This window comes from Sparus aurata, chromosome 23 (genome assembly GCF_900880675.1).
Source record: "Sparus aurata chromosome 23, fSpaAur1.1, whole genome shotgun sequence".
Lineage (NCBI taxonomy): Eukaryota > Metazoa > Chordata > Actinopteri > Spariformes > Sparidae > Sparus > Sparus aurata.
In genome coordinates this window covers 21,683,894-21,709,193 of record NC_044209.1, presented here as the reverse complement: position 1 = coordinate 21,709,193, position 25,300 = coordinate 21,683,894, and the positions used below count along the sequence as shown (strand labels likewise).

Here is a 25,300-nt window from a genome sequence, read left to right as displayed (position 1 = left end):
GGCCACTGTGTAGTTTTGGAGAAGAAATTCAGACCCAGAATATTTATATTTGCAATATTAATAAGGTGATGATACAAACTCAGATATACTATATATATATATATATATATATATATATATATATATATATATATATATATATATATATATATATATATATATATATATATATATATATATATATATATAAATATATATATATATATATATATATATACATATATATATATATATATATATATATATAAAAGGTTTGGCGCTTAGAAAGGTGGCAGGGTTTGCCAAATATGAACAAGAGAATTTGTTTATTGAGTTTGTTTGCACATCAGTCAATGAAGAGCTTTCTCTTCTGGTTAAAATGTATTTCCCAAAACTACAAAATGAACCTTTAAGTAGGCTACAGTAGTTAAGTAAATGTACTAAGTCACAATCCACCCCTATATATATATTGTACTTATAGCCTACGTAGTGTACATATATACAAAGGGATGTGAGGCGGTGCCTGTATTACAGGCTCGAGTGGTTCGACCTTCTCCTGCAGGGTAAAATACAGGCATGTCAGGTTTCTCCTCATGTGCACAGCTCAGCAGCGGGCACTGACTCCCAACAACGTCAAGTCAACGACGCGGTTACGCCTTTTTCCCACTGCGCATGTCAGAACGTCTAACTGTTTACCAAACTGAAGTTGGTTCCTCATTCGTTGTTTCCTGACGCTTCATCCACTTTGACGAAAGAGGAAGTGCTAAATACTACGTTTTTAGCTTTTTAATGAATTGTAGCCGATGTAAAATATTAACTTTTGCACATAGGCTAGCAATTTATCTGCTGTACGCCGATTGTTATGTTATACCTGATATATTTTTTATAATATTAGTACGACATTAAAACATTTTGTTTACGTTCAGACTAGAATACTCCATTCAAAACAGACGAATAAAAAATAGATTTTTTTAGCATTATTGTTTTAATGCTAACGTTGACACGTTCACCGTTAAGTCCCGGATATCACAGTCGAATACGAAACGCACTTCACAGCTGTGCTCTGTTTTGACTCCATGTATGTGTGGCTGCGTATGTCGCCTCCTCTCCTTCACTAGTTTACTTCATTTACCACCACTGCTAACCTCCAGCGCCGGCAGCAGAATGGCAGCAGCTGCCCCCAACCCGGAGGACTCGGCTAGGAGCAATGGTAGCAGCGGCACCAGCACACCCAGCGCCCTCGCCGGAGACGGGGACGCGGAAGAGACCGAGGACTTCACGTCCTCCTCCCACTGCTCGGAGCTGTCTCGGCGGCAGAACGAGCAGAGAAAGCAGGGCTTGTTCTGCGACGTGACGCTGGCCTTCAGCAGCGGGGTGGCCGCCGGGAGCGTCCAGAGCTGTGAGTTTTCAGCCCACAGGTCTGTCCTCGCCGCGGCCACCGATTATTTCACCCCTCTGCTGGGAGGACAGTTCTCCGAGTCCTTGTCCGGACGGGTAGAGATGAAGGAATGGAGCTCAGAGCTAGGGCCGGACCCAGACACGGTGGAGAGTGTCATCCAGTACATGTACACTGGAGAAATACGCGTTAGCACCTGCAATGTACATGAAGTGCTGGAGCTAGCTGACAGGTAAGATCTATTTACAATCACATCTGTGTGTGTGAGGGAGAGACAGTGATTTGGATAGTCAAAGCATGAGGCCTTCAGTAGCTCCTCTGTTGTCTAAAATTGCTGTTTTTGTGCTCTGCTCTGTCCAAAATCAGAGTCCTCTTATCTGCTCATCCTCTCCTGACACCCTGTGTTGTGTTTTCTCTGTCAGGTTTCTCCTGCTGCAGCTAAAGGATTTCTGTGGCGAGTTCCTCAAGAAGAAGCTGAGCCTGACCAACTGTGTGGCGGTGCACAGTCTAGCCCACATGTACACCTTGGACCAGCTGGCTCTGCGGGCTGCAGACATGATCCGTCGCAACTTCCACAAAGTAATCCAGGATGACGAGTTCTACACGCTGCCCTTTCACCTGGTCCGCGACTGGCTGTCTGACGCAGAGATCACAGTTGATTCTGAGGAGGTTCTATTTGAGGCTGTGGTGAAGTGGGTGCAGAAGAACTCTGAGGAGCGAAGCCGCTACTTCGAGGAGCTGTTCCGTCTCCTGAGGCTGCCCCAAATCAAACCCACCTACCTGACCAGGGTGGTAAAAAATGAGAGGCTGGTGGCCGCCAACGAGGCCTGTCTCCGGCTGGTGTCAGAGGCAGTTGAAGGCCACGCAATCCGCTTTGAGAACCTCAAGTCGGCCGATATGGAGTTCTGGTCTTCCCACATGGCCTCCTTTCAGCCTCGCTTTGGTCAGAACATGGATGTTATCATGGTTGTAGGCGGTGTTTCAGAGGGAGGGGACTACCTGAGCGAGTGTGTAGGCTACTTCATTTATGAGGACCGATGGGTCAACCTGCCGCACATCCACAACCACCTTGACGGCCACGCCATCGCTGCCACAGAGTCCCACGTCTACGTGGCTGGTTCTATGGAACCAGGCTTTGCTAAGACAGTTGAACGTTACAATCCCAATCGCAACACCTGGGAGCAGGTGAGCAACTTGACCACACGAAAGCATTCCTTTGGCCTCACCTGCATTAAGGATATACTGTACAGCATCGGTGGCCATGGGAACTTCAGTCCAGGTTTCAAAGATGTCAGTGTGTACGAGCCTGAGCAGGACAAGTGGCACAATCTGGAGTCTGCTCCTAAAATCCTGCGGGACGTGAAGGCTGTAAGTGTGGAGGACCGCTATGTGTACGTCACAGCACGCACACCTGTCGACACAGATAATGAGGATGGACTGAAGACGGTGACCACTCGCTACGACACAGAGAGCCGGCAGTGGCAAGATGTTGACTCCCTGCCCCTTATTGACAACTACTGCATCTTCCAGATGGCGGTGGCCTCGACTAACTTCTACCACACGGCTTCCTGCTGCCCCAAGAGCTACACAGTGAGGGATGAGGTTGCTAAGCAGAAGATCAGTGTGCGCATCTCTGATGAGATCCTAGAGAGCCTGCCGCCGGAGGTTACCAGCATTGAGGGTGCGGCTATCTGCCACTTCGATGAGGACGTCTTCATCATCGGAGGCTGGAAGAACAGTGATGATGTGGACAAGCAGTACCGCAAGGAGGCGTACCGCTACTGTGCTGAGAGAAAGCGCTGGATGCTGCTGCCGCCCATGCCTCAGCCTCGCTGCAGAGCCACTGCATGCCATGTCCGCATCCCCTACCGTTTCCTGTATGGCTGCCAGCGCTACCCCATGCCCCAGAACCTGGCCCGCCAGCGAGATCGCATGCAGCAGATGCAGCAGCTTCACCGACGCACACTCACCCTGCGCCGGCAGCTCCAGTCGCAGATAGAGTGCTGAGCAAGTAGGCTCAGTCCCAGAACTACACAGCCACCATTCATCTACCCACACTCATACATTACATGATGCAGTGGGTCTTGTGTTGCTCTCATACTGGATTCCATTAAACCTGAACCCTGTGCCATCGGCTCTCATGCTGTCTTGTGTTAATGGCTGATTTGTCGAAAGCCATGAAATGTGTAAGCAGGCGTGTGCTGACCAGCTGGTGATATGTCGGGAGGGATATGGCGAATGTAAACATGTGAATAAGAGTGTTATATAGCAGCCAACTACTGAATATCCTTTTGTCAAGTATGTTGGTATAGATGCTATTTATCTGTTTGTACATAAATAGTATAAAGCTGTATATGTAAACACATATATGGATATTTTACATTCCTTTATTGTATGCTCGTGCCGAGAAGGCGATGTGACATTAATATTTACTGCATTCCTACATTCAATTTAACTTAATGAAGCCTCATTCCATAGTAACACTGTGACAATCGCCTCATGAAACACCTGTTTAGAAGTCTAACTCACTCAAAAAAGACCTGTATCATAATCTCTCTGTTAGAGTGGCTCTTCTTGTTAATGTGCAGCCTCAACACGTATATGTGAATTAATTCAGAAAGGCTGTTAATCTTAAAATCTTGTAGAGTAGTTTGCTTCTAGATTGCACTTCCCCTTCAACAGCTGTACTGCGTATATTTCTGTAGTTTTTGTTGCTCATCGAACACCTGAAACTAATGATCTTTCTCTGGTTTTTTGAACAGGTGAAATGATGATGGGGGTGTCACGTTGAAAAGATGTTATTAGATGTAATGAAAACATTCCTCTTGAGTTATCGTAACAGTAAGACATTACTTTCGGCCACTGCATCATGCACCAATCATAGGCAGCGGCTCAATCATTCCTTTCTTTTGCACTTTGGCAGTCTGTTGCTGAGTGTGTTTTCATTAATTCTAGTGAAATACATAGAAATGTGTACATGTGTATGTGAGGGAGTGTGTATGATTTGTGTTTGCAGAGCAGAGCTTCTCTTAAACTGCACTTTTTAACATCTAATTATTTGCGAAGTCTTACATAATAAGCATAGGGATTTAATTTGCAACTGCACTTTGACTTTCCAGTTTTGTTTGTTTCATATCAGACAAGGTGATTGTATTTTGGAAATGCTTTTGTTTTATCCAGCGTCCAGCCAATAAGATTTTATCTTCTTTAAAAAAAAAAACAACCATGTTATCATTATTTGTTTCCAACATTAAATGTCTTGTAAAACTTGTGTTTATTGTACTTCACTTCCAGCTGGGTTTATATTTGTGATCTGTTACGTTGTCCTGTCGCCCTCCAAAGATACTAAGAAATGAGATGAAAAGGAATCAGAGTAAAAAAAAAGGGATTATTGTGACTGACATTCAGAAAGTCCCACTGTCCATAACAGCATAGAGGCTACAGGGCATAGAAATGATATTCATTTCCACTTTATGACCAACATACGTAATTAGGCTTGCAAATATTAAGTGGAATAAGCATATGTAATTTGCTTTGCATGTGACAGCCTGACATTGTGTCCTTATCTTGGATGTAAGAAATGCTAATGTCATCACTTGCAATTAAAGATGTTTTGTAAGACAGATGGTTGTACACTTAGTTTATTGTTGCCTTTGTTGGTCTTTACAAATTGTTGGAGTAATCGCCCAGTCTTAAAGGGGCACTATGTAGTCCATAAGTGAAAAAACAAGCTGTTTTCAGAGGAACATGAGATCCCCAGATCACTGTTTGTAGCTAGAAAGGTGGCAGGGTCCACCAAAAACAGTCACACAGTATGAACTTCTGTTATCTTTTCAAGGGTCAGTTTGTTTATTCAATTTACTTAGTCACAAAAACAAAAAGTTTGCTTATTTCCGTTTGTTCACGCATAAAAAAAATCAGCATACACCAAGAGTAACTGATAACTGCTGCTGACTGCTGCGATTAGCTGGTTAACCAGGCTGGCTGTGAAGCTAGTGCTCCTTTTAGCTGATTCTGCCCAGACTGGGAGCTTGGAGCAGGAATTACTGTACAACAAGAACAGAAAGGATTTTAACCTTCAGTAACAGATTACTGGTTAATGATAGAGAGATATCATTAAGCAGCTCAGATTATTCAGTATCTGTGTAACGTACATTGATGAGCAGCAGGACAGAGAGAGGCCAATATGAGTTTGTGTTTGATGGACTGGTCTGTTATTGTGTACTGTGTCTCCCTCTGGTGGTTATTTTCAGTCATTGAGTCCAAACTCACACAGAACTAACAACAATAGACATTACTATAACTTCACCAGTCAATCAACCAGTGGGTCTCTTATTTATTATACGCACACATAGATTTACTGATGTCTTGTGAATGGAAAAGGGAGGAGTAATATACTCAGCAATGATAATCATGAAATAATGATGCATCATGGTAACACTCAACATTGGGAACAACTTTACTTAACATTGTATATTATTTCAATTTTGTGATAAGAAAGACATTTGTGAATACAAATGTTTGTGTTAAACCTCTTTATTTTGTATGGAAAACACTATATTCACAAATGAAAATGGACTTAAAAGAAACAACACAGAGCAATTTAAAATTGATATTAGACATTATCTTAAATCAATCAATCAATCAATCAATCGATCAATCAATCAATCAAAACTTTATTGTCATTTAGCTGTACCAACAAAAGTAGTACAACAAGATTACGATGAGATGATGAGATTACGTTTCTCCGGGATCAATAACACAAACATAATAAACACAAACAATTTATAAATATAATAAATCAATTTCCTGCTGTGCCAGTTTCGTGATCCCTGAGGTGTTTTTTATTCCATCTTAGGTTCTGCGAGGAACTTGATGTTCCAGTGGCAGTCGCAGGGTGGAACCTTTAATCAGTGCCTCTTTGCCTCGGGAGGAGTACAAACCGTCCCTCAACTTATGCAAGCAAGTAGCGGTGCTGCCTTCATGTGCTTCTCACAGGCTCACACCTGTGAATGTCACATGAAAAGAAACATTTGTTCGCTTTAGACCATGGAATAACCTACATGACGTCCATTCTGACTTTGATCTTAATTTGTCTGGACAGTTTTAATACACGGTTTCAGGTCAACATCACTGGGAAACTTTACAAATGTACTGTGTACAACTTTATTTTGTCATTAAAGTGCGTTTAATAAAGAAATCCCGACACTTTCGACAGTACCTGAAGGCAGCGCTCTAGCACAGATGCTTCAGTCGAGCACATAGCAACATTAACGTTAGCTACACATCTACGGAGACTGATAACTGATGACACATCTTTTGTGAAGATAACCTCAACAGAATGGCTGCAGACTTAAAGAAAATGGTAATGTTATTCTGCACGGTTTGAAGGGGATTACCACGCGCCTAAATTAATGCACCTTACACCAACGAACTTGTGTACTAGCTAGCCAAAACGTCCAGGGTAGTGTGGCTAACATTAGCTAACGTAGACGTTAAAGTGAGTCACGTAACTATGACGTTGATTTGTCGTTGTTAGCCGTTAATATACAATGACACGATTATTTTTATGGCGGTAGCACCAGTATTTTGGACCTGGTAATGTGTAGTTCGGGAGTATTTAAGCTCGTTTATAAAGGGAGTTATGCAAACAGTCAATGCATATAACGTGATGAATTGTGCAATTCACGTCTCTCTCAATGAAAAGTCTGACTGACACTCGCACTTATTTCCATTGCTCAGATTCCTGAGCTGTCCAACACGTCAGTGTGTATGAGGGACCCTAAGAAGGTACAGGAAACCCTCGAGTCCATGGTGAAGGCTGGCTCCAACACTGTGCAGGTACACAGCATCCACAACATGATTCAAGGTGCCTTTCATGGACATCATGAATACAGTTTTATTTTATTAATTCGTGTGTCTCATCCAGGTGATCTCAGATTTTGACATGACCCTAACGAGATTTGCCTTCAATGGAAAAAGGTGTCCTACCTGCCACAGTAAGTTCACTGACAATGCAGCTGTCAGTTCAGTTTATATGGATGCATATACATGACTGTTTTGACTGAACGTTGATTCATGGCAGTGTCATTTTGTCTGTATGTTTTCTGTGCAGATATTCTTGACAACAGCAAACTCATCGACGATGAATGCAGAGAACAGGTATGAACGAGGCTTTGGTGCACACGTAGGTTTTCAGTTGGCAGGAATAGACCCTTTTATGTTTTCTCAGCATTAAGAGACGCCATATATATAATGCACTTAACCTAGTGAGCTACATACATAGGGTCGCCTATAGTCTTGCTCATGCCCAAAATAAGATGATCTGCAAAAGCTTCCCTGGTAGATTTTTTTTAGGACTAGAGGGCCCTTTTGGACCCTTCCATGACCCAGGGCCAGGGACAACTCACCTTCCTGTTGGCTGCCCTGAATGTGTGTATGCTTTTTTTTAAGCGGTAGACTATCTAGAAATGTGTGTAATTTATTATTTCTTTTAGTGAACAATGTATTATTTGTTCATTTATTGTCACTCATATATAGCACATCTGTCCTCCTGACACACCTTTAATGGAAACAATTAAAAACATAGAGATAAACTGAACTGATATCAGTGACTTCAGTCTGTTCGGCTTTGATGCAGAAATGAGAATGTTCTTTGTTACAGACTTCCTGCTGTTAAATCTTCTTTTGGTGTATGTAATGTGTCTCTTTTCAGTAAGATGACATACTAAAAAAATATTTCTGGAATTTGTTTTAACCATAGACAGAAATGCATCATTAACGAAATACACCCCTCCCTCAGATATAATCTTACCAAAAGATGAAGATCTCTAACTCCAACTGGGTGATATACCTTAGCCTTCTGGATCTTTACTCGCCAGTTACAGTTTTGAGTGTTGTCTGTCTTTGACAGCTGAAGGAGCTGCTCAACACATACTACCCAATAGAGATCGACTCCTCACGGTCAGTAGAGGAAAAGCTGCCCCTCATGGTGGAGTGGTGAGTGTCTTATACAGTTTGTATCAAAATGTAAGATATTCTGCATTTGAATGTGTTCTTAAATCTGTGCTGTGCATTTATCTCACAAGGTGGACTAAAGCCCATGAACTGCTAGTACAGCAGGAGATTAAGAAAGACATGCTGGCCATGGCGGTGCGGGAGTCCGAAGCCATGCTGAGGTCAGGAAACTTATATATATATGTATGTATGTATGTATGTATGTATGTGTGGATAATTTAAAGGGTTAGTTATGTATTTTTCAACCTGAACGTCATGTTTTTATATCTGATTGACTAAAACTTTGTTGAGTTTTTTTGCGAGAAAGCTGCAGCCAGCAATAATCATTCCAGGCATTTGCACCTCGTCAAAGTACGTACTTGACCGCATTATGGAGAATAAAAATCCCAACTGATTGAGATCTATTTGTTTAAGAATAAGATCCTTGTTCTTTGACAGAAAGCTGCCAAATTGCTCTTGCAAAATCCACCAGACTCAATTTACAGAGTCAATAATTATTATCATTAGGGCTGCACGAAAAATCGTTAAAAAATCGCGATCTCGATTCACACATACATGTGATCTCATTTCCACACATAGCGATTCTGAAGCATTTTATATCTCGAGCTGAATTACAAACAAATGCTCCTATTTTCCTCCCGGATTTTTTGAAGCGCCCTCAAACGCAGCACTTGATTCAGTGGAGGAAACCCGCCTTCAGTTGAGTGTTTGGAAGGAGTGAGAGTGAGAAGCCGTTTTTAGACAGGGCAGCAAGCCGCCAATCTGCCCGTCCTTTTGGCGGCTAGGACCGCGTGCTAGCGTCTCCTGGATCTCTAGCTTGTTGTTGTAGCGCAAGCTAGGAACGGTCGCTACTTTCAAATTAAAAGCCCCCCGCTAAGAACCCAGTTCTAAACTCCAATGGGGTGCAATGTAAAGCTCTTATTTTGAAGACAAATTCGTTGTCAACTGTTCACAGCCCAACTTCGAGCTTCACGTCACGTCACATGGCTTTTGGAAAAGGAGGAATATTATGCCTCTGTTTTAGAAAGCCGACCACAGCAGCTATCACATATCACCTTGCCAAGGATACGGCCCCAATAAACACTGTACAACATGAGGGATTAAAGGATGCCCTCTCATCTTGGAGACTTTTTTTTTTTGTTTTTACTTTTGTAAAAATCATTTCTCATCCAATGATAGAACTTCAACAAAACAAAACAAAACATTGCTCTGCATACTACAGTGTTTTTTTTTTTTGTTTTGTTCAAGTTCATCAGTGCAATAAACATTTTGTGAAAAAAATCGTGCCAGAGAATCGTGATCTCAATTCTAAGCAAAAAAATTGTGATTCACATTTTTTTCCAGAATTGTGCAGCCCTAATTATCATCATAAAATACTTCATTTACATTTGAGAGAAACAAAATAAAACGAACCAGCATCAGCTTGGTTTGTGTTTTCCGCTGTTCCAACAATCACCAAATCTGGCTTGGTTGAAATAGAAAAATACAATGAATTGCATTTGAAGTCTGCTCTAAACACCATTTTCTACTACTTCTCTGCTGTATCCTCTCCCTCTTCCTCTCTTCCTGATAATTTTACATCCAACATTGGGAGTTAATGGTTTATTTTAAACAAAAACATGGTAAACCAGGTTGTATGTTGAAAAATACGGAAGTTATCCTTTAACCCTAACAATGAGTTGATGTTTTAACAGGGAGAGCTACCAGCTCTTCTTTGACCACCTGCATGAGCACAGCATCCCTCTCCTCATCTTCTCTGCTGGGATAGGAGACATCCTCGAAGAGGTGATTCGCCAGGCCGGGGTCTTCCACTCCAACGTCAAAGTCTTCTCCAACTACATGGACTTTGATGAATCTGTAAGTAGTCACACCACAAACTACAGTTTCATCCCCACACCAGGGTTTGAAACAGTATTTCACTCTCTTCATCTGCTGGTACAGGGAGTGTTGAGGGCTTTCAAGGGAGAGCTGATCCACATCTACAATAAAAGGGAAGGTGCACTGCTCAACACCGGCCATTTCAAGGAGCTGCGGACGCGTCCTAATGTAGTACTGCTGGGAGACTCTCTGGGAGACCTGACCATGGCTGATGGGGTGCAGGACATGGAAAACATCCTTAAGATTGGCTTTCTCAATGACAAGGTCAATAAAAAGCACACAGTCATGATCAGTAAAAGTATGAGATGCCATTAGAGAATAGAATGCTCCCAATAAACCATGGTGAATAGTTACATTCTGTCATTTTAATTCACCTCTCTTGTTTTCCCCAGGTGGATGAGAGGAAGCAATCTTACTTGGAATCATATGACATTGTGTTGGTAAAAGATGAGACCTTGGAAGTCCCCAACGCAGTCCTGCTCTACCTCACTGGCAATAAGTGAACTGAGAATTGAGAATACCACTGGCCATTTGGTGTTGGACACTCCAGTGCGCCAGCTGAGGGGGCGTCCACTCAGAAAATGCCAATCGAAGGCTTTTTCACAACCAACCAAGAATGTGTCATCATCATTTATTTCACCACATTATTAACAAGTCCAGCTAAGTCGCACCTCGCGCACACGTCATCCTTTCATAATTTTGTCCATTGGTCTTCTTCTCATGATCTGGTTAAACTGCTCTTGGACCACACTGTATGTGATAATAGACAGATCAGCACCATCTAACTACTGTGCAGCATGTTGATAGTGTCAGTTTGCCTCAGTGAAAATTGGTGTTGTCAGACAGTTTCGGTCTCTCGTAAAGGATGTAATGATAAAGGGAAAGAAAAGCGCACAACATAAATGGCAGCACTTGATCCTCCATTTTGTTTGAAACTCATTTCAAACTTCATACAATAAAGCTAATTTTAGAGAATTTTTACCCGAAACTTGAAGTTTTTTCAAAATGTTTACCATTTTATAACAATGTCAAGTCTTCCACTTCCTGGTCATATTTTCTAAGCGTTCAGTAACAGTTGTATTTTTTATGAAAACTGTTGTTTTTCTTATCCAGCACCACAGTGCTACGAAGTGTGAACTGTGAGAAGAACACTTGATTTTACAGTAAAAAATAATTAACATAACACAATAATTAACATAACATAATAATTAACATAATGAAAACAAAGTTGTTTTAAGCTGTTTTTTGGCAGAGGATTTGTAAGAACTACTACCTCAGAAGTGTTGCAGTACTACAAAGAAAAACACACAACTTAAAAGTATTTTACATGATTTCACCTTCGGCCATTTAACTGTGCAGTTTGGAAGAAAACTCTGCACTGCAACAAACAAAAGTTTCCAAAAACTTTATAACTGATGTTTAAAACAATATTTGAGATACAATGTCTTTATTTCTCTGTCACATGTAGACAATGTGCCAAAAACAGTCAGTCTGATTTTTTTTTTTTTTTTTATCTTCCTGTCTGAACTCAGTACCTCTTCATATGTTCCATCTTGTCTGAAATAAAATTAGGTTTCATCTGTTTCTGATCACCTCATTTCATTAGTTTCCATGCTGGTGAATTAAAGTCTAAAGGTGCAGGTCTGTACATACAGTGTGATAGAAAGAAAGTTGGTTGTTCATTTTATTGTATTATAAAACAGTTTATTTTATGCTCCACAACACAGTTTATATATATAACATTTTTTTTTTTGAATAATAGATTTTCAGTCCAAAATCTACTGTACAACCAGTGGTTTATCATCATTTTCATGAGGCACTAAATTTACAGGTCATTTACAAAAAATGTCATTCTTGAAGAATGGCCCAGCCCAAAAACATTTCTATGGTAGCTCAATGTACACGTTTGAGTCAAATTTGCTTCACTATATTTCTTTTCCTTTCACATTTTCACACACACGCTCCCTGTGCACAAACATACAGATGGTTTCTTATTGTTATTCAGCTTCATTACAGTGGTTTTACTGTGATAGCATTTACGTATCAACGTAACAAAGCAAACTGTATCACGGAAACATTTTCACAATAGCTGCACAACAGTTGCTAAGACGACAGCCTAACCCCAGCCACAAATGCCAGCTCCTCACCACCACTGAAATACTGCACGAGTTCTCTTTACAGCTCATCTCGTTTCATTCGTTCAGACTGCTCATCCGTCTTAAGTTTCAGTTCATCTACTACTATCTTCCCATCTTCATTGCGGTCCTGGTTATTGAACATGTCCTTAATGACGGCATCTGCATCAGTCCCTGGGCGAAGACGACCTTTGCCCTCTTTGATTTGGAGCATGAGGAATTCTGAAAACTGGAGAAAACATGAGAGAGTTGCGATGTTTAGAGCATCTTTGCTGCTTTTACCCAGGGTGTCTATCTTGTATTAAAAGATACTTTTAGAAGGGCGAATTACTTCAGCCATATTCGCATGGGACTAGTATTATCAGGTGACCTTGGGATTTGAAAATTACATCACCCACATTTTAGTTCTGTTTGTACTTTACACAAATTTACCGACACTCCTTGGAAATGATGTCAAGGCTCTGGATAACATCAAAGGTAACACCTGTCTTGAGCGAACAGAGCCTTAGTAAAACCGACCCCGGCTTGTCTGCTTACCTCCTCTAGAGGAACTTCATTGTCACCGTTGAGGTCCATAGCAGGAAAGAGGGGGTTGGGGCTGTCTCCCAGCCAAACAAACATGTAGCCTTCAGGCACACCCTTCTGCAGCTCCACTAACTCCAGCTCAAAGAAGAGCACTGCACTCCCGGGGACTCCGCCAGCTGGAGACACCAACACAGAGGCGATTAAACATGACTGAAAAAGAGATAGTGTTCAGAGTGTGAACTAAGTGATGGCAATGACTGACCTCCGTTTTCACCGTGTCCCCAGTGCGGTGGAACGACCACCTCCCTCCTCTCTCCCTCACACATGCCACTCAAACCTTTCTCCAGACCTGAGATCACACCGTTTGTGCCGAGGGTCGTGAAGGAAGGCGAATCGAGCTTGTCCCTGAAAATCAACACATAACCTGTTAACTCTAAATAAAATAAAAAAAAAAACAAACAAAACAAAAAACAAAGCTTCATAAAACTTTTTCTACTTATACCTTGAACCATGCAGGCTTACATGCTTTGGTCATGGAAAAATAAATTCAGTTTCAAGGGCACTAAAATCTATCAGACAAGAGGCAGGCAATGATTACATGCATGAATCACGAGGATGCAGTGCAGTAGAACTACAGCGGAGGGCGCTCACGAGGAGTACAGCAGGGTCCCGTCCATCAAGGAGCAATTGTAACGATACTGAATCAAATCGTCAGTTTCACTCTTCATGCTGCATCCCTTGGGCTTGTGGGTGACTTTGATATGGACGGGGTCGTTGGGGTTGTGGAAATCAATGACGTGAATGTCAAAGACCAACACGGCAGAGCCAGGAATGAGGTCTCCTACAGCAGGGGGGGAAAGGCATAAAAAAACAATGAGGATTAGTGGTTTGTGTCTTCATTCCAAGTGTCTTTTGATTAAATGTGTGACACTCACCTACTCCTTCCTCGCCATAGGCCATGTGAGGAGGGACGATAACCCTTCTCTTCTCTCCTATGCACAGCCCCTGCAGGGCTTTGTCAATCCCTCTGATCACATACCCCATGCCGATGTATGTGTTGTACGTGCTGTTTCTCTGGTAGCTGACGGAAGAAGCATCAAACTCAGAAAAAACATTCTAATGTGAGCAAAATCAACCACAGATCAAGAAATCTCATCTTTACCTCGAGTCGAAGGGCGAACCATCCTGGAAGGTTCCATTGTAGTGGTAACGGATGTAATCTCCAGTCTTCGTCCTGCGGGTGCAGCCTTCAGGCACCTCCTTCACCTGCACCATCAGATCATCCTTCGGGTTGAACAGATCAACCAACAGCACCTCAAACACCAGAGTCGCCTGAGGAGGGATCCGAGTTCCTGTCAGGATGAAGAGTAGGCTTTGTATATTCAGGTGCATACCAGTCACATACTTCAGCCTTGAACTTTTATTTTTTCTGTCTAACTTTAGGATACTTTCACAGCTTACAGGCAGACTTGCATTTGTTCATGTTGGTGTGGTATGTAACATGCTGTGACTTGCAGAGCAAGTATCTATACATCATTATTGCATAATAACGCTATGCATGTGGACTCATGAACAATCTGAGAGGGAGAATCTCAATCAACACATGCTCCTGATATTTGACTTGTAGTTTTTCTTTGTAAGTTTGCTAAACTTCAAAGTGCTCAAGATCTCATGATTAAAGATACAATCTGAGCCACCCAGATAGATTTACATCAGCAATGGCAGTTGTTTAACACCAAAGAGATCACATCTTTTGTTTTGAGAAACCCCACAGCGGCAGATTTTACATCCTGTGGGTTTAAGATCTACCAAAAGTAAAATGCTACACAAATACTACACACAAAAATACTGTCAGAGGATAAAAACATAAGGATCACCAGCAACACCAGTGCAACTTTTTTTATGCAGACTCTGTTCTTTGATAATTAAACCAGTTCACACCTTTAACAGGTTGTACTTTGGTAAGTTAAATAGTTTGATGCTAGCTTCAATTGTCTTGAACATCATTAGTTAGTACCAGAGCCATTCTCTCCGTATGCCAGGAATGGTGGGACGATGATGATCCTTTTCTCCCCGACACACATGCCCAGAAGGCCCTCGTCCATGCCTTTGATGAGGTAGCCCTGCCCCAGGTAGGTGTCATAGGTTGAATTCCTCGAGTAACTAAATGAAGCACAATTAAATGTTCTTGAAAATCACAGAAACAGACGAGAGAACACTTGTGTTAATACTACACCACTCTGCAGCCTCACCTGGAGTCGAAGGCCTCACCAGACAGCAGGGTGCCGTTATAGTGGTAACGGATGTAATCTGATACCACGGAGGTGCGGTTGCAGCTCGCAGGTTTGCTGAGTGTGCGGATCTGGACCTTGTCCTCAGCGCTCCATATGTCCAACAGGAGGACATCAAACACCAACACAGCGTCAGGAGGAATTACACCACCTGTCGGTTAAACAACAATGATTGGCAACAAGCAGCAAAGATAACTTATCCAACAAGGTGCTGTATCATGTGTCTGTCTGCACCTGTTCCAACACTTCCATAGGCCAGGTGAGGAGGGACTGTGATCCTCCTGCGTTCATTGACACACATGCCCTGAAGACCTCGGTCCATCCCTGTGATGAGTCGGCCCAGGCCGACCTGGCTGATGAAGGCTTTGCCTCGGTCATGACTGTAGACAGTAAAGGTGGGGTAGGTGAGGACGTATAATCAATGGAAACCACCAAAGATAATAAAATATGTAGAGAATTCAAAATAGAACGCAAGAAAAAGACAATTTTATACCCTCGTGTCACTGTGTCATAACATTTTATGGGGCTATAAACTCAGCATCCAATGTTCTAGCCACTTCATCCTGGTTTTATTGTGATGAGACACTGTTTTACATTACATTTTGAAATCCTAAAGTGGTTGTTTGACAAAACATAGAAACCATAGAAAAATACAACATGCTCGTTCTCTTTTTTATTTCAAACTTTGACTTTTTATTTTACACTTTTTATTCTTTATCAAACATTTGACTTTTTATCACTCACTTTTCAATTTTTCTCTGACAGTTTTGACCTTTTCTTTAAAACTTTTGACCATCTATTTCACACTTTTCATCTCACACTTTTGACTTTTTATTGCAAACTTCTAAATATTTTATTTCACACTTTACACTTTTTATTTCACACATTTTTGTCACACATTAGATTTTTGAAAAATCAAAATTATGACATTTTATTAAACTTTTTTTTCTCACAAAAATTTGACTTTTCAAAAATCAAATATGTGAAAGTCAAAAGTTTTCCAAAAAAAGTGAAAAGTTTGACATACAAAGTCAAAAATGTGAACTGAAAAGTGAAAAGTGTGAAATGAAAAGAGCAAAGTGTGATAAAAAGTGAAAAGTGTGACATGAAAAGTGAAATGTTTGAGAAAAAATAAAGTGGGACAAAAATGTGTGAAATAAAAACTGAAAAGTTTGAAATAAAAAGTCAAAAGTGTGAGATGAAAAGTGAGAAGTATGAAATAAAAAAATGTAAGTTTGAGGTAAAACATGTGAAAAAAATCAAAGGTGTGAAATAAAAAGTCAAGTGTGAAAATACTAAAAAAGGGTGAAATGTTAAATGAAAGGTGTGAGATGGAAAAAGTATGAAATAAAAGGTTAAAAGTTTGACTTTTCAAAAATCAAATGTGTGAAATGAAAAGTCATGAGGGTGAGATGAAAAGTAAAAAGTGTGAAAAGAAGTGAAAAGTGGGAAATAAAAAATTGAAAGTTTGAGGTAAAAAGTGGGAAATGAAAAGTCAGAAGTTGTTTTTACTTTTCTTGGGATTTTGAGTTTTTATCTCATAACTTCAACTTTATCCCATAATTATATAGCTTTTGGTCTCATAATTATCATGTCCCCACTTTAAATTAAACTTTACAATCAAGGCTAAGTTTTCTCTTCTCTTGAGCTGGCTGAGAGGAGCTTCCACAGCTGAAGGATCAGAATGGTTCAGGCGGAGCAGGCCAACATGTTTGAATCAGCAGCCCCTCGGCCCCTGCACTCCCTGCTATGGGACGCAGAGAGAGCTGCATCCCCCCCTCACAGCCCTGCACTGACACGTCTACAGATGTGATTTCGGCTGCAGTAAATGATCCGTGAGTCTGGATCCATTAGTGTAACTGAGGGGGGGGGGGTTCTGCAGTTTGTTTGTTTATCGTTGCGTCTCCATTCCAGTGAGGGCTAGCTTAATCTTACAAGCTGTATGCTAACGTTGTGTTTTAGCGGTTTACGCATGCAGTGATTTGTTAAAGTAGCTTTTTCTTTTTTTTTTTTACTTTAAGCATTAAAGATACTATCTGTGGAGAAGCAGAAACCGTGTATTCGGCTGTAACTTTACCTGGAGTCGAACTTTTTCCCGTCTTCGTGGAAGGTGCCGTTGAAGTGATAGCGGACGAAGTCTTCAGTTTGCACCTCTCGGGAACAAACTTTCGGAATGTCGTACCGATCGACGACAATGTCCACTAACGGCCCCGGGGTGCAGGTCACCGCCGCGACATGGAGGACGAATAAAACTAGACACGCTAACAGATCCATCTGGAGAAGTTGGGACGAGAAGTGCGAAAGGGTCGCTGAGCAGAAAGTCCGTCTGCCGGCGGGGTGATGCGGATGAAGTGGAAGGACGGAGAATAACCGCAACAAGTTTGAGATAGTGGAGCTGCTGCGTCAAGGCAGCCGGAACGAGACCGACCACTTCCGGTTACAAAATAAAAGCCCTAATCAAATAAAAGTGAATATGGAGACAGCAACAGTTGTAGTGGCAAAATGTATCACTTGCATTTAACCACAACATATTGTTGTTACCTTGCATTACCATGGACTGTTTTATTTCACGCATTGGCCTATAACTTCACATTTTATTGCACCTCTTAGCACCTTTTAGCACTGTGACCTGAACTGAACTATGACCTGGTCTGAACTATGACCTGGACTGAACTATGTCCTGGTCTGAACTATAAACTGGCACTCAGCTCAGCTGTTGTGGGTACACCTAAAAGCCATCTGGCCATCTGGATAATGTTTTGTGAAATCTCCCTTTCTCAAGGTATCTCTGGGAAATATATAGTATTTCCTGCCTTTTAAATTATATTGTTTATCTTTTACTATTGTTATTGTCTTTTTGTAATATTCTGTCCTTTGGCTGCTGTGGCAAACAAATTTCCCAATTAAAAGGAATACTGATTCTGACTGATCCTGATTCTGGCTGTCCTATAAACTGTGACTTTGTAAATAAGAATATTCATAAGTGATGCAAACTACGCTGTCCACTCAAGACTCTGTATGCTCTTGAGCGTTACTCCACCCTTCATGCTCAGATTATGAAAAATAACGAATAATAATTGGAAATCCTACATATTTAGGGTGCATTTTTACCTCACAAAGCAGAATAAACAGCGATTTACAGTACATTTTTTTAATCAGCTTTTTAAAGTTTATTTCATGGAAACATCTGGTGGGTGAAATTTAACCATTTAATGGGGCAGCGCTGGCTCTTTGGTCTAAGATTACAACATCTTCAACTATGGAATTATGGAGTATGGAATACATTAGCAATCAATATATAAAATATTGTATATATTTCAAGATTGTCTACTTTATTGTTTTATTGTTCATTTTACTTTATTGTCTACTTTAATATTTGACTTTATTTAATTTTATTGTCTATTTAGTATTTTATCTATATCTTTATCTTTATCTCATGTTTCCACTCATGCTGTATTTCTATTTCTACTTTGCAGGGAGCATTGGAACAAAAACAATTTCCCTCCGGAGATTAATAAAGTACTCTGATTCTGAATCTTCATTTCCTTGGTGCTTTTATTCTTACAGGTAACGAGACCATACTTCCGGTCGTGTCTCTGTGTATTGACGCATATTTCGGGTCGTGTTCTCCACGGAGCAGCAGCAGCAGCAGCAGCAGAGGGGGAGGAGGAGTTGCCCCCGGGCCCCCACCCACTTTTTAATGGAATTCTGCAAACGTGTAAGGCCTGGCTGGCTCAGAGGCCCGGCCCCGTGATTTCATGATTTCACCCACGAATGAGATGAGCAGGAAATTATAAAGGAACTCCCCGTTAATGTGGAGCCAGTCTCTCCTCTCCTGTCACAGTATGACAGGCTGTTTTTCTAATGTCCTGAATCTAAACCTTTATTGCTTTTTGCTGTCTGAATCATTAAAAGGCCTCCACGTCCTAACAACCACCACACATCTACACCTGAAGAGACTGAAGGTAAAAGGTTTGAGACACTGCAGAATCTGAGGTGGGATTTGCTCTGATGTGATGTGTAAACAGATGGATTTTAAAGCTCATCAACCCATGTCTCGGCTTGTCAGTTTCCTAGGAATGTAGCCGAGATAGAGATCATTACCATGCTCAAAATACAACATCCTTCAGAAAATATGTATTTTATGAATATGACCTGCACACAGATTAAGAGGTGGGAGCAAAATGAAAAGAAATAAAACGAGAAAAAAAAAGAAAGAAAAAAAAAGCTGCTTCGTGTGTTTAAACTAATGTGTGTTTGGTGTTATTAGTCTGGAAACTAGTGAGGGAGTCTGCTGGACCCTCTTCTTCTGTCTTCAGGTCCAAACTCAAGACTGTGACGTCTGTGTCAAACACGCAAGAGTTACTGCTATTTATACCGGAAGTACAGATTTCTCTCTTCAAGCTTAATTGTCAAGACACATTTAACTGCAGATATCAGTTAACCTTATTGATTTATTACAGATATTGTTACATTTCTGGTAGTTCTAGTAGTTTGATTGTATGCATACATAACAGACTTTACTCGTTTATTAGTTTTTTTTGCACGTTTTTTTTGTTATGCATGTCATTCTCTGGAGGTAATTCAGCACAGACAATATAAAATGTGGGATCTTTTTTGTTAGATATGCGCACAATGCTTTGAGAACTAAAGATAATTACGTTGAGATCAGTAAACGCGGACATGATGTTCCCTGGCCCTGTGGTTTAGGCCTTTCTCAAGGGAGTTCTTGGTTAACAAAGCTAAATGTCAAATAATGGAAGGAAGTGCTGTATGTAACGAGTAAATGGGCTAAGGGTGCTTTTATTTTGAAAGTGTTGACCGGAAGTCCACGTTTCCAGCATCTAGTCTCACAGGGTTTTCGCAGCCTACGTGCAGGCAGACATGAGCATTCCCTGGTAAAGAAAGAGGAAGTTTCCAGATCCATTCAAAACACGACCAGTCTCCTGCCGGAGCCGGTGGAGGTGACGATGCTCCTGAGCAGCCTGTGTGTGGCCCTTCTCCTCCCGGCCCTGGCCCTAGTGGACGCTCAGTATGAGACGTACAGCTTTAAAAGTTTCCCTCAGAAGGACATCATGCCGCTGGACTCCGCGTACGGACACGCACTGGAACAGTACGGAGCGCAGAACTGGGCAGAGAGCATCAAATACCTGGAGCTCAGCCTGCGGCTCCGCCGGCTCCTGCGGGACAGCGAGGCGTTCTGCGGCCGCAACTGCAGCTCCGTGAGCCGGGACAACGACACCCTGTTCGCCGACAGCAGCCTGCGCGTTATGCGCCACATCCTGCTGAGGGCTGCGTGTCTGAAAAAGTGCAAAGCGGATTTTCCAGTGTTTAGCGTCTCATACCCACGGAGGGATGTGCTGCAAACTTTCGAGGAGAGGGTGCCGTATCGGTACATACAGTACGCGCACTACCAGGTGAGACTGAATAAATGTGGGCCTTCAGCACCAAGTCCTAAAGTTGTGCCACATACTTACACGGGAAAATGTGACTAACCTCAAAGTGGATGTTATGTGAAGGACCTTTAAGTGCGAGCAGGGCGTTTGCAGCCCCGCTGGAATATGAATAATAACACAGGAACAGATCTAGCGCTGCCATAACTGTGCGTAACGGGCACAGTCACCCCACAAAAGTGTCTGCAGTCCGTCTCTAGACGCAGATTGACTCACTGAGAGGAACTTTCTAGAGGAGGAGATGTGCAGTGCGGGTTTCCCTGCTGCTTTGTTGCGCCCCCCTGCCGACCGAGCAGGAGTTGAGCATGTGCCACGTCTCTTCAGTGTTCCCGAGAAACAATCCTCTTATTCTCTTCTGTCAGAGGGGCTGATGAGGACTGCGGGTTTGCTGACTCGTGTCTTTGTTGAATAATAAAGAGTTTCCTGTTGTGTGATAATGTGTGAACTCTCCAGGTGGTCGGTCCTCGTGTTAGTGTAGACAACGTTCATTATATTAACGTAACATCACAGATCTGGCTGCTGTGATCCTTCAGAAGCTGAAGGTGTTGTTGGCACTCACCTCATCAGAGGGCTGTGTCTGAAAGCCTTAAAGGAGAAGTTCACCCAAGGGTAAAAAATAAGTCGTTATCAGCTCACTTTCAAGCTGATGGAGTCAGGTGAAGTTTTGCAGTCCACAAAACATTTCTGGAGCGTCACAGCAAAACAGTGTTCTTGTTTAACAGCCGAAGTAGATGGGGACTTGTTTCAAAATGTAAAGAAAAACAACCGAAAAAGACATGAAATGGCTCCATACAGCTCACCTGTAACGCTGTCTATTCTTTCTCCAGATGAACAACCTGGAGAAGGCGGTGGCAGCGGCCCACACCTTCCTGAAGAAGAACCCGACCGACCCCTACCTGACCAAGAACATGAACTACTACAAGACACTGTTCGACGTGGAAGAATATCTCATCGACCACGAGGAGCAGCCGTACGAAGTTCGTAGACAAACCGCCGTCGTCCACATCTGGAGTGCGAATAAAATGAGTGCTGAACTCTAATCAATCTCTTTGTCGTCCAGGGCGTCTTCCTGAAGAGCGTGACGCTCTACAACAACGGAGACTTCAGCAACAGCGCCCGAAACATGGAGCAGGCCATCACGCAGTACTTTGAAATATACGCCAGCTGCTTAGCCGGCTGTGAGGGCTCATACGAGATCTTAGAGTTCAAAGACTTCTATCCCACCCTGGCAGGTAAGAGGAGATCGGTTTAGTGTGTGTCGGACGAGAGAATGACGGTTCTGTGCTCACTTTGTCTCTGGTGTCTCCCTCAGATCTCTACACTGATGTGCTGAAGTGTCAGGTGAAATGTGAGGGGCAGCTGACACCCAGCGTCGGGGGCTTCTTCGTGGAGAAGTTTGTAGCCACCATGTATCACTACCTCCAGTTTTCCTACTATAAATGTAAGAAGCACGACAAAGGCAGCCACTCCGGACAGGGCAGCGTATGTAATGAAGTGTTAACACGTGGTATTTTGCGATCTTTTCGCAGTGAACGATGTAAAGAACGCTGCTCCGTGCGCAGCCAGCTACCTGCTGTTCGACCCTAAAGACCAGGTGATGCTGCAAAATGTGCAGTACTATCACTTCTACCGCGAGCAGTGGGGACTGGAGGAAAAGGACTTTGAGCCTCGGCCTGTGAGTGAAACGAAAGGCTTCATTACTGTTCTCCTTTTGGTTCTTCTGTTGTTGGCTCAGAGGGGGCAGAAAGTTCACACTGGTTGCGCTTAACCAAAGCAGTAAAGCTATAGCATGAAGCGTTCTTGGCGTGAACATGGACACAATCTCAGGGTTGTAATTAGAAACCATTGTACCCTCGTTAAGACAGACTCGTTTTCCTATCTTTTTTTTTTTTTTTTTTCGCCCTGCAGCTGCAGCGTACCAGCTCTGTGTCGAGCCGGGCTGCCTCATAAACATCTTTGCTGTCAGCCGGTTGCTGCTGTAAATACTTTAAGGGTCCCGAACTGAGTGGCAAAAAAAAAGAAAAAAAAAGCAGTAAACAAAAAAGGACAACAGGCCAAATTTGTTGCTCAGGGCAGAGCCGTAAAAAACAGAAGTTTGGTCTGTTCTCGCCTGCTGCTCTGGTCGACACAAGAGCTGATGCCACTTTTGTCTTTCAGGAGGCTCTGAGGTATTTTAACACGACAACGAAGCAGAAGGAGATGCTGGAGTTTGCACTGAACTACCTACAAACAGACGATGAGGTACGTTGCTACTGTTGCTACTGTAGAGACAGACTGTGGGGTAAACACCAGTGTCTAACTGAAGTCTCTTGTGCTTCATCATAATGCAATCCAAAACGCTGTTGTGCTTTTTTTTTTTAATGCATTTTTTAATCATTTGTGTGTTATTCAAAGGAAGACAAAAAAGGCTGTGGGGAAATGTGATTGGATTGGCTGTGTAATTGTATAACGACAAATTAATGCCAAAATATGGGGCACAGTGCAAATTACAACAACAAACTTGACTTTTCTCAAAGGAGAACTCGGGGCATGAATATACAGATCAGATAAACCTGCTGCAGCAGACACAAATACAATTTAAAGGTCCCATATTATGGACAGTTTTAGGTTCATACCTTTATTTTAGATGTGTACTATGTCCATTCCTGCAGCACCTCTGTTCACCCTCTGTCTGAACAACTGTGGCCACAAGTGACACTTATGTAATAATATCGAATGCACATACATAATATAGTGGCAGCACAGGAGAGAAACATCTTATGATCCTGTGCATCCTGTATCCTGTTAACCAGAAACAGTCGGCCTAGGTTGGCAGTTTTATCAGGTGATCACTACACACACTATTTTAATTGCTTTGCACAATTAGCTAACACTATTAAGGCCTTGAGTGTGCCGCTGGTGCATCAGTTGTTATGAGGTTTTGTTACTTACACTACAATACGCTACTGGTACTACAGTATCGCACATAATCATTTTCCTAATAATCCTCAGGGGAAACTTGGATTGATACCTGAAGTCAGCTAACATGAGGCACCGTTAGCTACCGGTCATACATTAAATCAGGCTGTGGCATCAAAATTGTTAAATATCATCAAAAGTGTGTTTTGTTTCTTATGATTTCAGCTCACAAGGAACTTTAGTTCTTAAATCAAAAGTCACATAATCTCTCTTAAATAACACATGAGCTCCAACTACAAATATATAACACTGAACTATGACTGTCTGTGCACAAAGACATTTACTAAACAAAAGATTATAGCACTATTTTTGGTATAAACTGCTCGGTAGAAGACATTAAAGGGCCAATTCACCCAAATTACAGACATGTTTTTTTTCCCCCGTTACTCCATGTAGCTTTTCTGATCTTATCTCATGAGCTTGTTCACCCTTATCTAGATCTTTTTTTTTTTTACACTGCACAAACAAAATTCCATCAACCTCCATTGTGCCTGGAGGATTCAGACACAGACAGCTAGATAAAACCCAAACCATCTCTGCATGACTACACGACCCGAGGGAGACGCAATTATGAAAACATGTTTATGTGAAGTGACACTTCAACTTGGCCCAACAGCAAATCAAAAATATTTCTAAAAAAGGGATATAAACTTTTACTTTAGCAGTCTAAGTTCAAGCCGCTTTTGAGGTTATATAAAAGTGGGGCACAAGAGAAAAAGTCAGTGAGGATGAAAGGGAGAGAAAGAGGGGATGAAGGCTGCGGAAGGGAAAGCAGGAGGGGGGCCGTGTTTTCCGCCAGCAGCGTGTGGTATGTGGCTGGGAGGTGTCGGCCACTGAGGCTGTGCCACATCTATTTAACTCAGGTCAGCCCCGCCCATCTCTGCTCGGTGCCTGGACCTGGGCGGTGGGGAGGAGGACTGAGAGGGAGCTCAGGCTGAATTACAGGGTGCACAAGCGACAGATTTATAGACATAAGACGGAAAAAGTTATGTCTCGCCCAGATAGAGTGGAAGTAAGATAGCGAAATGTTTTCCTACTTTTGACTGAGTGTTTTGTGTTTACTTTTAAAGGACGAGGTAGGACCGGAAGAAGTGGCCACCACTCAATCTGAGCATCCTGACGCCGAGTTTGAGGGTGAGGGAGACTACGAGGAGTCCTTCCTGGCTGAGTGGTGGCAGGAACCCAAAACCAAGTGGGACGCCGGAGAGGTTGCAGACTGACACCCGTCCTCGTCTCCTGTGCAGAGCGCTTGTTGTTCCAGCTCTGCGTCACCTCTCATGACAACAGACCAACAGTATTTAGCAGCAAGCAGCTGAAGATTAAAACGAACAAACTTATCCGTCATGTTGATCAAGATCAGAGATTGACATATTCCGTCTTGGCTGTCATCAGCCTTTTAAAACTGTTCTTTTTTTATAATCAGTCGTTAGCCTGAATGCTAAATACCTGTTAATGACTTTTTTCAGTTTTAATTTAATGAAAGCTGAATGCAGCGGCGCCGTGGTATCAGGAAGGTGACATGTAGCATTTCTTCTGCTAAATGATTTGTCCACCGCCATTTGGGTTGTTGTTATAATAATGTGCTCTTGATTAAAGTAATATTTTAATATACTTGATTTGTTTTTGTCACCTCATACACACTTGTGAGCTAGGTTGTGTTCAGGTGTT

The 25,300-nt window shown here is 42.2% G+C and overlaps 4 protein-coding genes across 4 annotated transcripts; 3 read left to right on the top strand and 1 right to left on the bottom strand.

The window, feature by feature from the left end:
* The first annotated feature begins 718 nt into the window (after window positions 1–718).
* On the top strand, window positions 719–4,998 carry LOC115576098 (kelch-like protein 11). Its single transcript, XM_030408609.1, has 2 exons — window positions 719–1,607; window positions 1,798–4,998. Exons 1-2 carry the CDS (start codon window positions 1,060–1,062, stop codon window positions 3,380–3,382), a joined length of 2,133 nt encoding a protein of 710 aa, XP_030264469.1. The 5' UTR covers window positions 719–1,059; the 3' UTR covers window positions 3,383–4,998.
* Window positions 4,999–6,581: 1,583 nt separating this feature from the next.
* Window positions 6,582–11,638, top strand: LOC115575775 (cytosolic 5'-nucleotidase 3). Its single transcript, XM_030408071.1, has 9 exons — window positions 6,582–6,740; window positions 7,118–7,216; window positions 7,305–7,374; window positions 7,491–7,537; window positions 8,289–8,374; window positions 8,464–8,553; window positions 10,087–10,249; window positions 10,334–10,534; window positions 10,663–11,638. Exons 1-9 carry the CDS (start codon window positions 6,717–6,719, stop codon window positions 10,771–10,773), a joined length of 891 nt encoding a protein of 296 aa, XP_030263931.1. The 5' UTR covers window positions 6,582–6,716; the 3' UTR covers window positions 10,774–11,638.
* Window positions 11,639–11,960: 322 nt separating this feature from the next.
* Window positions 11,961–17,629, bottom strand: fkbp10a (FKBP prolyl isomerase 10a). Its single transcript, XM_030408070.1, has 10 exons — window positions 17,299–17,629; window positions 15,456–15,601; window positions 15,183–15,372; window positions 14,948–15,093; window positions 14,093–14,282; window positions 13,866–14,011; window positions 13,582–13,771; window positions 13,193–13,335; window positions 12,943–13,106; window positions 11,961–12,634 (listed from the first exon to the last, which is right to left on the bottom strand). Exons 1-10 carry the CDS (start codon window positions 17,493–17,495, stop codon window positions 12,446–12,448), a joined length of 1,701 nt encoding a protein of 566 aa, XP_030263930.1. The 5' UTR covers window positions 17,496–17,629; the 3' UTR covers window positions 11,961–12,445.
* Window positions 17,630–20,060: 2,431 nt separating this feature from the next.
* p3h4 (prolyl 3-hydroxylase family member 4 (inactive)) lies at window positions 20,061–25,243 on the top strand. The gene is made up of 7 exons (XM_030407477.1): window positions 20,061–20,638; window positions 21,502–21,651; window positions 21,735–21,906; window positions 21,987–22,115; window positions 22,204–22,349; window positions 22,832–22,915; window positions 24,703–25,243. Exons 1-7 carry the CDS (start codon window positions 20,192–20,194, stop codon window positions 24,850–24,852), a joined length of 1,278 nt encoding a protein of 425 aa, XP_030263337.1. The 5' UTR covers window positions 20,061–20,191; the 3' UTR covers window positions 24,853–25,243.
* The last annotated feature ends 57 nt before the right edge of the window (window positions 25,244–25,300 follow it).

What these genes read in the sequence shown, in the direction of transcription:
- LOC115576098 (XM_030408609.1), top strand. Translation starts at nt 1,060, where the DNA reads ATGTGTGGCTGCGTATGTCGCCTCCTCTCCTTCACTAGTTTACTTCAT. An exon ending in GTGCTGGAGCTAGCTGACAG is followed by an intron (nt 1,608 to 1,797) that starts GTAAGATCTATT and finishes TTTCTCTGTCAG; the next exon opens with GTTTCTCCTGCTGCAGCTAA.
- LOC115575775 (XM_030408071.1), top strand. Translation starts at nt 6,717, where the DNA reads ATGGCTGCAGACTTAAAGAAAATG. An exon ending in GAGTCCGAAGCCATGCTGAG is followed by an intron (nt 8,554 to 10,086) that starts GTCAGGAAACTT and finishes ATGTTTTAACAG; the next exon opens with GGAGAGCTACCAGCTCTTCT. An exon ending in TTGGCTTTCTCAATGACAAG is followed by an intron (nt 10,535 to 10,662) that starts GTCAATAAAAAG and finishes TGTTTTCCCCAG; the next exon opens with GTGGATGAGAGGAAGCAATC.
- fkbp10a (XM_030408070.1), bottom strand. Translation starts at nt 17,495, where the DNA reads ATGGATCTGTTAGCGTGTCTAGTTTTATTCGTCCTCCATGTCGCGGCG. An exon ending in GGGAAAAAGTTCGACTCCAG is followed by an intron (nt 15,602 to 17,298) that starts GTAAAGTTACAG and finishes TACTGTCTACAG; the next exon opens with TCATGACCGAGGCAAAGCCT. An exon ending in GGTGAGGCCTTCGACTCCAG is followed by an intron (nt 15,094 to 15,182) that starts GTGAGGCTGCAG and finishes TGCTTCATTTAG; the next exon opens with TTACTCGAGGAATTCAACCT.
- p3h4 (XM_030407477.1), top strand. Translation starts at nt 20,192, where the DNA reads ATGCTCCTGAGCAGCCTGTGTGTGGCCCTTCTCCTCCCGGCCCTGGCC. An exon ending in TACAGTACGCGCACTACCAG is followed by an intron (nt 20,639 to 21,501) that starts GTGAGACTGAAT and finishes TTCTTTCTCCAG; the next exon opens with ATGAACAACCTGGAGAAGGC. An exon ending in CCAGTTTTCCTACTATAAAT is followed by an intron (nt 22,116 to 22,203) that starts GTAAGAAGCACG and finishes ATCTTTTCGCAG; the next exon opens with TGAACGATGTAAAGAACGCT.